The 13,678-nt window shown below is 39.0% G+C and overlaps 1 protein-coding gene across 2 annotated transcripts; it reads right to left on the reverse strand.

Moving 5' to 3' along the window:
• Nucleotides 1-206: 206 nt before the first annotated feature.
• MS3_00002173 (uncharacterized protein) lies at nt 207-5,949 on the reverse strand (the record flags this gene model as incomplete). Of its 2 annotated transcripts, XM_012943352.3 has the most annotated exons (7): nt 5,615-5,949; nt 5,516-5,586; nt 5,328-5,463; nt 5,087-5,240; nt 4,938-5,026; nt 3,315-3,563; nt 876-1,485 (listed from the first exon to the last, which is right to left on the reverse strand). In XM_012943352.3, exons 1-7 carry the CDS (start codon nt 5,746-5,748, stop codon nt 876-878), a joined length of 1,443 nt encoding a protein of 480 aa, XP_012798806.3. In that variant the 5' UTR covers nt 5,749-5,949. The 2 variants fall into 2 exon arrangements, with proteins under 2 accessions (XP_051075198.1, XP_012798806.3); XM_051209741.1 differs by lacking the exons at nt 4,938-5,026; nt 5,087-5,240; nt 5,328-5,463; nt 5,516-5,586; nt 5,615-5,949 and having other exon boundaries at nt 207-3,563.
• Between the last annotated feature and the right edge of the window lie 7,729 nt (nt 5,950-13,678).

The raw sequence follows: 13,678 nt of genomic DNA on the forward strand, positions 1-13,678 counted from the left end.
CTAGCTGTTTGAACTTGAGCGAGAACGTTTTCACTGAATCATCCATACTATGGTTAAAAATCATTCGTCGTAATAGACATTTCGAAAATATATTCTCTCGATATTAAATGATTTTATGGAATACAGGCTTTCTTTAGATGTGATGCACTCAGATTAGTTTCCAACCAGAAACAATTAATATTGAAATCATCATGCAGTCAGATTGTTCTGGTTATGTTTTTATTTGTTTACAGGGAATTTAAACATCCAAATCAACAGTTGGTAAACACATATTGGTGACCGGACTATAAGGTTAACTAATACGTAGAAAGCCTAACACAAATACGAAGTTAAGGTATGATTATCTAAATTTATTGAATAATTTGTAAAGAAAAGGTAGGTACATGTGCTTAAACTGACATTAAGAATATAAGCAATATGACAACACTAGCACAAAATTTGAAGTCTTAATAGTAATGTTATGCAAAAGGAAAGACACAGGAAACACTGTTTAGAACACTAACTTGAAAACAAACTGTTGAGCTAAATATCTATGGGATCACTTTACAAAGAATGGCAAAACTTATTTGCTGAGTGTAGATACATGTACTCAGCTTTGAGCCACAAACAACAAAAATAGTATGGTTTACTAGAATTTACTCAGTGACCTCGAAGACGAGTACATAAGTTAGGTCAAACACAGATAATGAAATCTCGTTTACTGAATAAACACCAAATGTGTGAACGGTTACCAAAGTCCCACGATTTTCCTGAACTTAAAATCCTATGGCATTATTTTTCAAAGAAAGAGTTTTTATACAAAACGAAGTATCGCACACGTATACAATAAAATAGTGCATACATAAGATAGATTGTGCAGTGCTAAAATTACAATTCTAATTAGAACAAACTCTTTGAAGTTGCTTTGTCGGACTAATCGTCACTGCCTCATCATCATCTACCTCTAACCTTCTCCGACGTTCGTGAGGAGCAAACAAAACAGTATGTCTTTGTGCAGGCGGCTTATCAACTAAATAACCGGAATGTGGTGTACGAACTAGTTTCATTCCTTCCCAAGGGTCTGATAAACTGGATGCAATCCAATTCTTGAATGGACGGTTATTCTCATTGAATTTTCTGTTACTATTTCGTGGTGATCTTGAACTAATATCAAATGCTGAAGAATTATGCTGAGAAGTGCCATACTTCCAACTCGAGTCGTCTTGAGTCGATATCAAAGAACTACTAGAAATTGAACCAGAGTGGATATTCATAGATGGATTGCAGTTAGACATAAATGGTGAGTGTGAGGCATATGAGTTCGCGGGAGAATCAAAGGTTCGGTGATAAGATGGTTGGTTGAAATTCGGCGAACCATAACGTGCGGGGGGACTGTCAACATAATAAGATGGACAACCTACGGGTGGACTCCAACAAACTAAAGAGTCTTGTGGACATCGAGGAAATCTCCCGCTGCCAAATGGAGGTGTTGAAGTGATTGGTGATCTGTGAAATTATATAAAAAATTGAAAATTTCTTTGATGATAAAAAAGCTGAAATATATGCAGCTACTATGAATGGTTAGCCTGATGCAATTCTATGGTCAAATATGGGCTCTTTTTATTCGTCTTTAAGCAGTGGAAATTACTTGGCGAATCAAGGTTTATGTACTCAACTTTGAGCTTCATTGGTCGGATAAGGGATGATGATATCACTAAGCTGCACAAATAGAAGGTAAAGGAGGACTTGGACCTATGATCTACTGACTGAATGGCAAGTCCTTTAACTACTAAGTAACACTATCCAAGAATTCGGACCAAAAAAGATAGTGAGCTCCAAACATACAACCTAATAATTGAAAGCCATCTGTCTTAACTGACCAGAATTAATTCAGGATCAAGGGCTTTATTACCCAGGTTGGTCATAACGAGTAAAGCAGTTGAAAGCGTTTACCAGTTTACTTATCTTGAAAGTCCCAGCAACTCTTGTGGGTCAATATCTGACGAAATCTCCACGGATTTAGAAAGTTTAGCTTTTTCAGCTTAAATTACTTGTAGAGTGAGCCATACGTTTATTTGTCAACTAATAAGTAATAATACTGAGTGATAAATCACTCTGTTTTACTTTGTCGATGAGAAACTTGACCTCTAAAATCAGAAGACAGTAATGAGCCGTGATTTATTGATCATATATCTTAATAATATTGTTCATGTATCATGAAAAAATCGAGAAAGCAGTACTAGGGTTGGGTGTAGGACACTAGTCAAACACTGGGAACCAGTTGAGGGGATTATAAGTCTTCATGTGTTACGACGGCTAAGGGATGTGTTACGTATGCTCAACCACCACCTACTTTAGACAAGTAATGCTGGCCAGAATAGTTTAGAATTTAGGGGCAACCAGGCCAAGACATAAGATCAGTGACTTGGAATGAACCGTACAGGTAGACGAAAACTACCCGTTTAAGGCAATCGTCACTTGTCCACTATACATGGTATACCATACCCAAAACTTCTGGAATACAAGAGAATTAAGGTGACTAACCCTTGTTTTATCCTAGATTTCAACAATATTGAGCCCATCCAAAGTATAAATAACAATTTAGTGGCTTCTGACCTAAAGGACAGCAACTCTATAGATGGACACTTAAGAAAATGGGTCTCCAAAAATAGTTCCTACCTGGATATTTCACGTCAGCCAAACGATACTTATTACTGAAAACTGAAGTCATTTTGAGGAAGTTACTCCTGAGAGTGAATCCACAAAAAAAACTGAATGGAAACAACGAAACTGTCAACCATGATAGGTAGAGATAGTCAATATACAAGTTCAATACAAGCTCCAAACAAGTTAACATTAATCAAGTAAAAGGCTCCCACTAAGTGTACCCACTAAGTATATCTTCAGCAGACACCTCTATCTACTGTGAAGTACTTCTTTCGTCAAGAAATACCATGTGGAACCTTTTCCTACCCACTTCACAAAAAGGTGGTCGAACATCATACAAGAGACGGGACCCACGGACAGAGAAACAGTCTTGCACCCAACAATAAACTCGACGTTTACTGAGTTTGGCCCCACATGATCGCTCTTGGTCCCTCGTCATTGCTAACTAGGTTAATTTCTAACTGGATAGTTATTTCAAGCCCATTATGGGTTTAAACAATCACTCTTGTCCGACGACGTAAATAAAGATGCGACAGACAATCCAGTTAGTCAATAAGGATTTTAAAAATGACTAGAACCTGAGCAAAATATAATATGAAATCACAATTTATCTGAAACTTATACGCCGAATCGGACAGGGAAGGCTGGAATTTAGAGTACCTGATTACCTAGAGTGACTGTTAAACCTTCCCCTGTATAAAGGATCCCTATTTGGGCTAGGACTGCAGGGGTTCCAGTGATATCTATGCGGAGAACCTCTGCCGTTGTACATGCCTGTACCGTCACGGCCAATGAGGGCGCGTAAATCATTTAGCTTTCCTCTGGTTCTTCTACGTGACAATGATAATAAGTTTAGTTTAACTGATGGAACATTATATAGGAGCTTTTCTATACCGGGAATCAGCTTAGTTGCAGTTCTTTGGGGCTCTTCAAAAGCTCATTCTCTCTTTCTAGACTAGCCGTTTGTAAGCAGTACTCGAGTTTAGGAATCACGAAAACTTTATACAAAGTCAAAAATTTTTTGGCATCGAAATGTCTAAAGGCCCTACGCATTAACCGTAAGGTTTTAAAGCTTTTAGCGGTTATCGAACGTCAGTATGCAGTCCAAATGGTTCAAATGGTTCAAATGGTTGTGGACGGAATAGAAGAAGCTTTCGCTTAACAGGCTTCCGTGTCTAGTAGCAGGGGATCACCAAATCCTCCAGGCAGGAACCTAGGTATGTTAACAATAAAAGAGGAAAAGAAATTGGTAAATCATAGTGTGATGCTGTCCTTAGTCCTTAAGAAGAGGTCAAGTTGCCTCTTGAAGGACTCCTGAGAAGTCGCTTGGACTAGCTCGGCCGGCAGCGAATTCCAGCTTTTGACAACTCTTAAGGAGTAGAAGTTGTGTCTACATTCCGTCTTGCTATGTTGTGTTTCCAGTTTCTGGGTGTTACCCCTTAGGTTATTATTCGAACTAAGCTTAAGTAGGTGTTTAAGAGGATGTCCAGAAGTGTTAAGAATACTATAAGCCATTAATAAATCACCTCTAAGACGCCTATATTCTAGTGGGTAAAAGTCTAGTGAATGGAGGCGTTCTTCGTAAGGCTTAGATTTGAGTCCTCGAACTGATTTCGTGGCTCGCCGTTGGATACGCTCCAAAGTGACCTTGTCCTTTTGGAGTGAGGGGGGAGTACTATGTTTCCGTACTCTAAATGGGGACGGATGAAACTATTGAAGATTGTGTGGAAAGTTCTTCCGTCAAACTGGCCAAAAATGCGCCTCAACGTTACCAGTGCAAGGTTTGCTCGGAAGGCATTTTTGTCACAGTTAGCGTAAGACTTTAAGTCGTTTTTTAGTCTTGGCTAACAATGACTCTGTAGCGGTAAATAAATCCCCAAAATAAATAGCTCTGTAAGTTTTAGACATTGGATGCTGACCGCATGTTTTAATGGACTCGTCTAGCTGAAGGCGTTCGGTCATGCATCCGCACCAGATCACGAGTGGGAACGCCGTGCTCAACATCTACTGCAATCGCTAGCCAGATTAGATCAGACGATTCTCGATATATTGATAGTCATCAAATATATCTTCCAGTCTCCCAGATTCTGTCTTTTAATTTATCTTGGTGGGTACGAGTTATATTAGGTGTTACTGGTTAAAGCGTTGTCAAACACTGAATACCTGTGCCATCTTCAACTTCTAAGTCATTGTGTGTGTGGACAAAAGGTAACCTAATGTTATTTACTCTATATGTATCTGTACCTCGATAACCAGTGTGCATCACAATACATTTGGATGCACTTTTCTACAACTGCCAAATTTGAGACCATTCAGATAATTTCTCCAGGTCAGTTAGAAACAACAAATTATCACCTTTACTTTTTATTGCTCTCCATAACTTGATATCTTCAGTATATAACAAAACCGGTGATCATAGGGGACTGAGAAGGTCATTTACACACAAGAGAAACAACACTAGCCCCAAAACTGTACTCTGAAATACTCTGACAAGCACAGTTTTCCAGCTAGACAACTTGGAGTCCAATCGTACTCTGTGTTGGAGTCCAACTAGGAAGTCTCTTATCAATAACAATAAATTCTCTCCAACCCCGCTATTTATTTACTTCTATAATAGCCTGTTGTGAGGAGCTTTGTTAAAAGCTTTGCTGAAGTCAATGTAGACTACGTTTATAGGTAACTTTTCGTCTTTAAGAGCGCACCAGATTTTACGGGTTACTAATAAATTAGTAAGACACAAATAACCTGTTCTAAAGCCGTGCTGCTTTTCAGAAAGAATTAAGTTTTCGTCGAGATACGTAACTTCTTCCGAACAATCTTTTCTAAAATTTTAACAGCCATGCTATTTAGACTAGTTTATGTTTCGTACCTCTTTTGAAGACAAGACTTACTACAGCGTTCTTCCAGTCTTTTGACAATCGAACCTGGGATACGGATAGACTAAAACGTTACTAGTTATTTTGATAACCTAGGATGTATTTCATCGGGTGCCATGGATCTGTCTATATCAAACTTCTTTAGCAGAACAAAGACATCGAATTCTTTAATGGTCACTGCGTCCATCATGTGTGGAGGGTTTGTATGATTTGGGGGAGAGGACATCTCTAGGGTAATTACATTGTCAAAGTAGTTTGAGAATACCCGAGTTCTACCATAATCATCCTCTGCTAATGACAAAGTACTACTGTCTCTCCACAATGCTGGAATATTTCCCCTTCCCTTAGTCTTTTGGTTTATGTACGAATATAAGCGTTTAGGGCATTCTATAGATTTCTCAACATGTTTTTCTTTGAGTAATCTAGGCTTGAGGGAGTTGAGGGACAAATATTTCGGGCTTCTTGGTGTTAAAATTTTTTGTCAGTACCCAGCCATCTAAACCTCTCTCACATTCTCTTCATCTTACGGAGAAAAGTGTGAACTTCCCTATCGAACCTTGATGAAGAGTTTCTCGGACCCCTTGGTGTAGTCCAAGAGATGTGTGGAGCAGTGACTTTTAAATGCAAATTTCCAAATACATTACGAGTTGTTTCGAATGAGGACTCTGGCTTTACTGTACAATCTACGAGTATGCTGAGTGTATGTGCATTGAAGTCTCCAAGGACTAAACATCGACCACTTTGTTATCAAGTATTGAGACTTTCTAGCAAGACCTCATCCACTACACTGCTTGGACTGAGGCAGACCAAATCAATCAGCAGTTCTTGTTCTTTGCATTTCAAGCGGAAGTATTTAATTCACATGCCCCACTCTCTTGCGATACGTTATCAATAATGGTAATTGGCATAGTATTTCTAATGAATAGAGTTACTATTCCTCTCTTACTCCTCTGAATCCTGTTGACTTTGGCCAAAGTGAAACATTAAAGTCAATTCGTCTATAAACTACATCAAGTTTCTGTGACTTCGATTACATTCGGCTTGGTAGAGTCTTCCTGCACTCCTAGGTCCGATCGCTTATTGTGCAAGCTCCGAGCATTTGTGTAGCAGATCCGAAGCCCGTTTAAATGGCTTCATGCACCATCCAAAGTGGCTTCGGCATCATCCTCTGTCGAGAACTTCGTAGTACAGTGGTGTGCTACTTATATTGACATAAGTAGTGTGTGGTGTTAGTCGTGAACTGAAGCAGAGAGACAAGAGGATCGAACAGTAAAGATCGGAAACAGAATGCAATTTGTATGAAAATACAAGAACAACGAAGTCTGGGTCACCTTGGGACAAGTGAAGGACATTTTGCAAATTGAGCATTAACTATGTGGTTGTTAGATTTTATTAACAAGTTCTGTAATTTTGTGTTAAATACATTCGGTTGTCCCCACTCGTGTTCTTGTTCACTACAGTACCATCCTTTGCACTAATCGCACTGTATGCCACTTACCACAAGGTCTATACAGAGCGGGCGTTGGCACTTGAGCTTTCTGCACAGTCCAATCATCAATTGGAGGTTTTCAAAAGAAACTAGGCACAAACATTACCCAGAAACAAGAGAAGCTAATAACCAGAATAAGTGGAAAACTGCGGATTACTAGAAACGAAGTGAAAACAAGTGCAAAGAACAGATGTACTTTAAAGTAGTGATGATAATTTGCTTAAGAAAAAACGATGCTCTTGGCAGATTTTTCAAGTGAAATAAACTCAGTTAAAGTGATACAGTTGTTTTGGTACTCAATCTACGATCAAAACAATAAAATTAACTTTCTGAGGAAAAATGCCACTATCTTTTTAACAAAGCTCTCCTCGATGATAAGGACGGGAGTTTAAAAATAACTTTCATTCGTTGCTAACGGGACGGAAGATCGGCACAAAGATATTGGAGATATTGCTACGTTGTTCAACCTATCCCCAGTTACAACTAACCAGCTTAGAACATGTACTTCACGACCCGTTGACCACCTTCAAAATGTATCTTCAAACTCCACTACTGAATTCCAATCCAACTGGCTTTGCAACCTTCGATTATGATGTTACGTACATAAGGGTTGTCGAGCATCGAATATTGGTGAAGTCTTTAGTGGTGAGCTCAACGTGGTCTAGTGCATCAAACTAGTGAGTGAGTCCGTTTCTTGTCGTAACATTAGATGTATTTTTTCAAATCATGATATTACTATTGCGTTTCCAGATGTTTTGTTCATGCTGATAAATTTTATTCTTATTATGTTGGAAAGCATATCTAAACTGTTCAAGTTTCAGACTCTCATGCCCACCACCTTGGAACTCATGCCAACGTAGTCCTACTGATCTACATGTCTGCGTTTACATTAACTTGCTCGAGATTATGTGGGCCATGAAGTATGTTGTAAATTGGTCGATATCTCATATTAGTAATTCTGACATAGAAAATTAAATAAGGAAAGCCTCGTTCTGAAGGATATCAATTCACGCTAACTGTGACAAAAATGCCTTTCGAGCAAACCATGCACTGGTAACATTGAAGCAAATTTTTGGCCAGTTTGATGGAAAAACTTTCCATGTAATCTTCAACAGTTTTTTTTGTCCCCATTTAGAGTACGGAAACATAGTATTTCCTCCCTCACTCCAATAGGATAATGACACTCTGGAACGTATCCAACGGCGAGCCACGAAATCAGTTCGGGGATTCAAAGTCATCCTTATGAAGAGCGCTTTCAATCACTAAACTTTTACCCATTGGAGTATAGGCATCTGAGAGGCGACCATCTAATGGCTGACAGTATCCCTAACACTTTTGGATATCCGCTTAAACACCTACTTATGTTTAGCTCCAACACAAACCTAAGGGGTAACACCTGGAAACTGGAGACACAACATAGCAGAATGGACTGTAGACACAACTCCTACTCCTTAAGAGTTGTCAAGTGCTGGAATTCGCTGCCTGGATGCTGACTTCTGATTTGACTGAGCTGGCATGTTTCAATTATAAAAGGTGTTACGGGTTACGGTGTTGCCAGACTTTGAATGCTTGCGGCATCTTCACACTCTTGTTCCGGAATTTATGCATAAGAACAATCTTCTAGGTTGCTTGACTACAAATTATGCCCAATGCTTCGTTGAACTGACCGAATAACGCCTATATGTTCATTTTCAAATGACTTGTAACCTCCCATTGTTTGTGCTATACCAAAGCTGGTGACGATGTTCAAACGTTTTCTTTGCCTTAGGGAACGTCGAATGACCCAGTTTATTCGTGGACGGGCTGCTTCCCCTTTGTAACTTTTCAAGATATAAATGTTTGGGCTATACATAATCTCCTTCGAAATTCCCGATCAAAAGAAGACTGTGTCACCCTTCCGCTCACTGAATCAACCACTTCACTTTGTTTGTTCTGTACAAAATAGAGACGCCAGTACAGAAAAGATAAGCGCAAAAAACCACAAACAGACAACCAAATTATACAAATAGTAGATATGACTTATATCTGTACACCCAAATGTGCCCATTCTTATCATATGTTCAAAGACACTAACTCGTTTGGTGGTGTTGGGCTTATAAATACATCGTGCTTTAGCTCGTTAATGCATATGTTCATGGCATGACCTACCAGATTCACCGGCCAACTCAACACCTCTTGTCACAAATATCAATCCAACTAGCAAGCCTCCAATTCCTCTATCCTTTCTCCATCGTATTCACTCAATTCTTTATTAAAAACTACTAGGACTATCACCTAACTTTATCAATAGCATAATTAACACTAGCATCTAAAGAAATTAAAACTGGTTGCAATAGTTCATAATATAGAGAAACTATTGTAAATTAATACATAGGTCTACGCGAAGCCGCATGCCTCCTCGAATAACAACCATCTGCATTTGTCATATTTTTACATTAACTAAGCACCACGGTCATGTCTAGAAGACTTTTCCAATCTGTCCTAATGTGTTTCTAGCTCATAATGCATTATACGAGCACACGTAGTGAGACGATATATACTTGCCTATTCAATTACGGAAGTTATCATTAGCAGAATCGTCAGGAATTATTATTATTACTATTATTATCATTATTATTCACAAACATCTTATGGATACATAAGTGTTGTGAAGAAACCCCAAGTGGTTTCTTCAAAAATGCAATAATACACAAGGTTCAATAATGTTAGCATTATATATGCCATATTTGAAAGAGAGAATAACAATAAATCAGGTTATGTGTAATTGAGAATATTGAATTGAGTTTAAAGAAGGAAAAGGAGAAAGTAAGGCAATAAAAATAAAGGAGAGTTGAGATGCGCAACTAGTTTAGTAAGCGTGAACACAGAACAAGAATAAACAACTATGTATGTATCGTTAAATTAGTAACAAAAATAAAATAGAAAATAATCAAGAAAGAATAACTTGTTATTGCAGTAAGATATGACGCTAGAATAAATGTTTGTGCAGTCACAAGTTGCAGTGATGCTATAAAAGTTTCAATTAAGTAAAAAGGATAACCAAATATCAATATGTGTGAGTCATGTATTCATAGTGAAGATAAAACGAGTCTGAGAAGTTAATTTAAATGTAACACAAGTTATTGTCTTAATTACAAACTTCGTAAACTTAAGAACAATATTTATTTATATGGAAAAAAAGAGAAAAGAAAGTGAAAGGGTTCAACCATGATAATAATAATTGTGTAATGAATATCGACCTCTGAAGTAAATCAGCAATTAAAAAATTCATTTAGTGCACTCTGCTAAAAGCATGTAGATTTGTGTAATAGTAAACGGAATGAAACCGGGTATTAGTACAAACGTTTGTGCAATAATAATTTAGAATGATGCTATGAAAGTCACAAATAATTCCAAAGGAAAGTCAAATATAAATTTCTGCGTTATATATATATGTGGTAAAGATAAAACGAATCTGGGAAGTTAATTTATTTAAGTGTAACATAAGATAATTCTTTATTATAGACTGTAGTGATCTACTTTTATCAACAGAACGCGATTGGTGCAATCGAAACAATTACTATTATAACCAATTGCACCAGGGATTGTTTTACTGTACCTGTTTGTTTAACTGTACTAAGAACACACATTCTTTCTCCTTTTGATTGTGACTTTGCACGAATTTGGTTACGCCTTGTAACCATACTTGTACTCCTTTGGCACGATCTCGGTATTCTTTCGATACCACGAGATTGCCAACAAATACATTTCGACTACAGCCATCAACTGCCTTCTGATATTTGGCTTACGGGGGATCTTATCGATTAACTGGCACGTAGTCTTCCTGTAGTGGTGATCATGGCCAGCCGCGAGTCGACGCCACGCTACGGCTGGTGAGCAAACCTAGGAACACGTCTCAACCTCTGGTCGAATCTTCCAAAGAAGCTAATTGCAGTGAGTCTATTACTTATCTGTTCACGTCTGTTGCACATTTTCATAGTGGTATTTTCAATATATAATATTCTGGCAACAACTTGAGATGACGGATAACGATAAGAATGGTATTAATATAATAGACTCCGATGTACGCGTACCGAATCATGGGCGTCTTTCATTCGCGTGACGATATATTCCACGCTTTATTCGAGAAATTCCCCCGATTAACTATTCTCCTCACTGACCCGGCTGCTTGGTACGGAACGCATACGCACTATCGCCTACCACCCAGCATCAAATGGTTTAGTTGAACGGTTTCATTGCCAACTTAAAAGTGCTCTTAGAGCACACGAAAACAACAATTTGTACGAAACCTTACCGCTCGTCCTCTTAGGTATCAGAACGAGCTAAAAGGCAGATATTCAATGTTCCACCTCTGAACTTGTATACGGCACAACATTACGTCTGCCTGGGGAATTTTTCACACCACGGAGCAGCAACGATCTTGGTTAATCAGACTACGTCCATCGACTTTCTGAATTTATGCGAACACTGCCTCCGGTGTCAACTCGAATACAACATCGATAGGTCACTCTCCGTCGAGAGTTATCTACCTGTGTACATGTTTTCATACGAGTAGATTCAGTACGCAAACCTTTGCAACAGCCTTACGACGGACCTTTTCACGTGATTTCTCATCACGAAAAGACCTTCAAGGTTGATCAACATGGTCGCGTTGAGGTAGTCAGCATTAGTCTTCTCAAACCATCACGCGTCTGTGACAGTGCCCTACCAGCTAACTTGAGACCCAATGCTAGACCTATCAAACCTACTAGCGGAATCCTTACATCTACTTTAGTTCCCACGCTAGATACATAAGAGACCTCATTCTCACGTCCCGGTCAACAGCACGTGTCATCTGCACCATCTACGGGCGAGACTTCAGTCTCACATCCAGATCAGCGGACCACGCCGCCCTTGACTTCGGGTGAGACTGCAGACTCACGAAGTATGAACGAGACTAACGTCTCGCGTTCCGGTCGCCGAGTACGCCTACCCGTACGCCTTCGCGACTAACCGCACAATCAACAACGGATGCAGTGTAGGACTATTCCTATACTGCATGCATGTCACACCTTTTCACTTTTTTTGTATCCCGAGCCCACGCCTCCAACCATCGCCCGCTTGGTATCGTCGACTTCAGTCAAACTTGGCGAAAACTGGCCTGATCACCCACGCGTTTGTCAACGCACTCAGTCGATGTTCTGGTTCCGAATACGTCTGGCATATGTTTGGTCTCGCACTTGGTTGCTATGGTCGCTGCTGGTCCCTTGGCTCAACGTGTTTTCCTCCTACGTCTGCAGCGTTTTCTGGTCCGCACCGCTACGAACGCAATCCTCAGATCCTGGATACGCTGAATCGAGCAATAACTGGTGGTCGAGAATAGATCCATGTGAAGTTGGGGGCTTCTATAAACCACAACTTTATATCCCTCTGCAGTATCTGGGAATTTAATGGTGATGAAGGACGAAGACACTCGTTCCATATCTGTTTTCGGTGGCATATCTCGAGGGGACAGAAAAATGGTGTAGGAAGAAGAAAGGATGCGAAGCAGAGCAGACAATGTTCATGAGGGAATAGTAAGGTATGACTACTCGATCAAATTCTCTAATATTGAGGTACTTGTTAAACAAAAGCATTCTAACATGTTATAGAAAATAAGTGTAGACAAGGTATGAGCGGAAAAACAACTGACAAACGGAGGCGTTTGAGAGAGAAGCTGAAAGTATGGGGTTATGTGTAGTTATAAAATATAGTGCTGAAAACAGTATTCTGATACACAAATGGCTGCCTCCCTTTTTCGTCGAAGCTACTTGAACCTACTATTTTTCATAGATTTTCCAAGGTCTTGAGCAGGCTTCGTTTTAGCGAATTGTCTAGTTTGCTTGTAATAGGATTACTTGGTAGGAACAGAAACCAATTTAGCGTTTTAAATACGATTTAAAGAGTTATTTTGCATAATAAATCAGCACCAATCCCAACGGTTCGTGACATTCCACCAGACCATAAGGAGCTATAATTAAGCAAAACGCTGTACCCTACAGATATGGATGGATTGAAGTTATATCCTCAACATCATGTTTGTTGGTCAGTAACACCACCCGCCCTTGTTTTGTGATGTTAGGCTCTCTTGCGTTTGTGGTATATATGAATATTGCTTTGATCGAAGGTCCTTGTTAGAACGCACTGTCTCTACTAGTTCCATGTTACAAACAAATCAGATGGCTAAAGCATTTGTATTATGGGTTAGACATCCATTCAATATATCACACTGCTATGACGATAGTCAATGTTACAAGCTATAAGAAACTGGCCAGATTACGTGGGGTTAAGAGATGGTAAGAATAGATAGCAAGTCAAAGGATATGAAATAGCATAAGATTGTAAAATTTTCAGGGCAAGAAAAATAAAATATTGAGCGACTCACAAGAACTTAAGACATTATGATCTTCTTATGATCGGCCATGTTTGATCAGCATCCATGAGATTATTGAGCTATCTGTCTACTTGTAATAGAAAAAATAAAAGACATGACACTTAGGAAGAATGACTTGTCTTTAACCATTAGAGAGATCTGAAATCTGAAAGTGAGGGTTAGGAGCATAAGGGCATGACTAATAATCAATAAATAATGGGAAACCGTAAACTATGTTTTCCATAATTTGGTTATATTCATATTAATGACAATGGA

This window comes from Schistosoma haematobium, chromosome 1 (genome assembly GCF_000699445.3).
Source record: "Schistosoma haematobium chromosome 1, whole genome shotgun sequence".
NCBI lineage: Eukaryota > Metazoa > Platyhelminthes > Trematoda > Strigeidida > Schistosomatidae > Schistosoma > Schistosoma haematobium.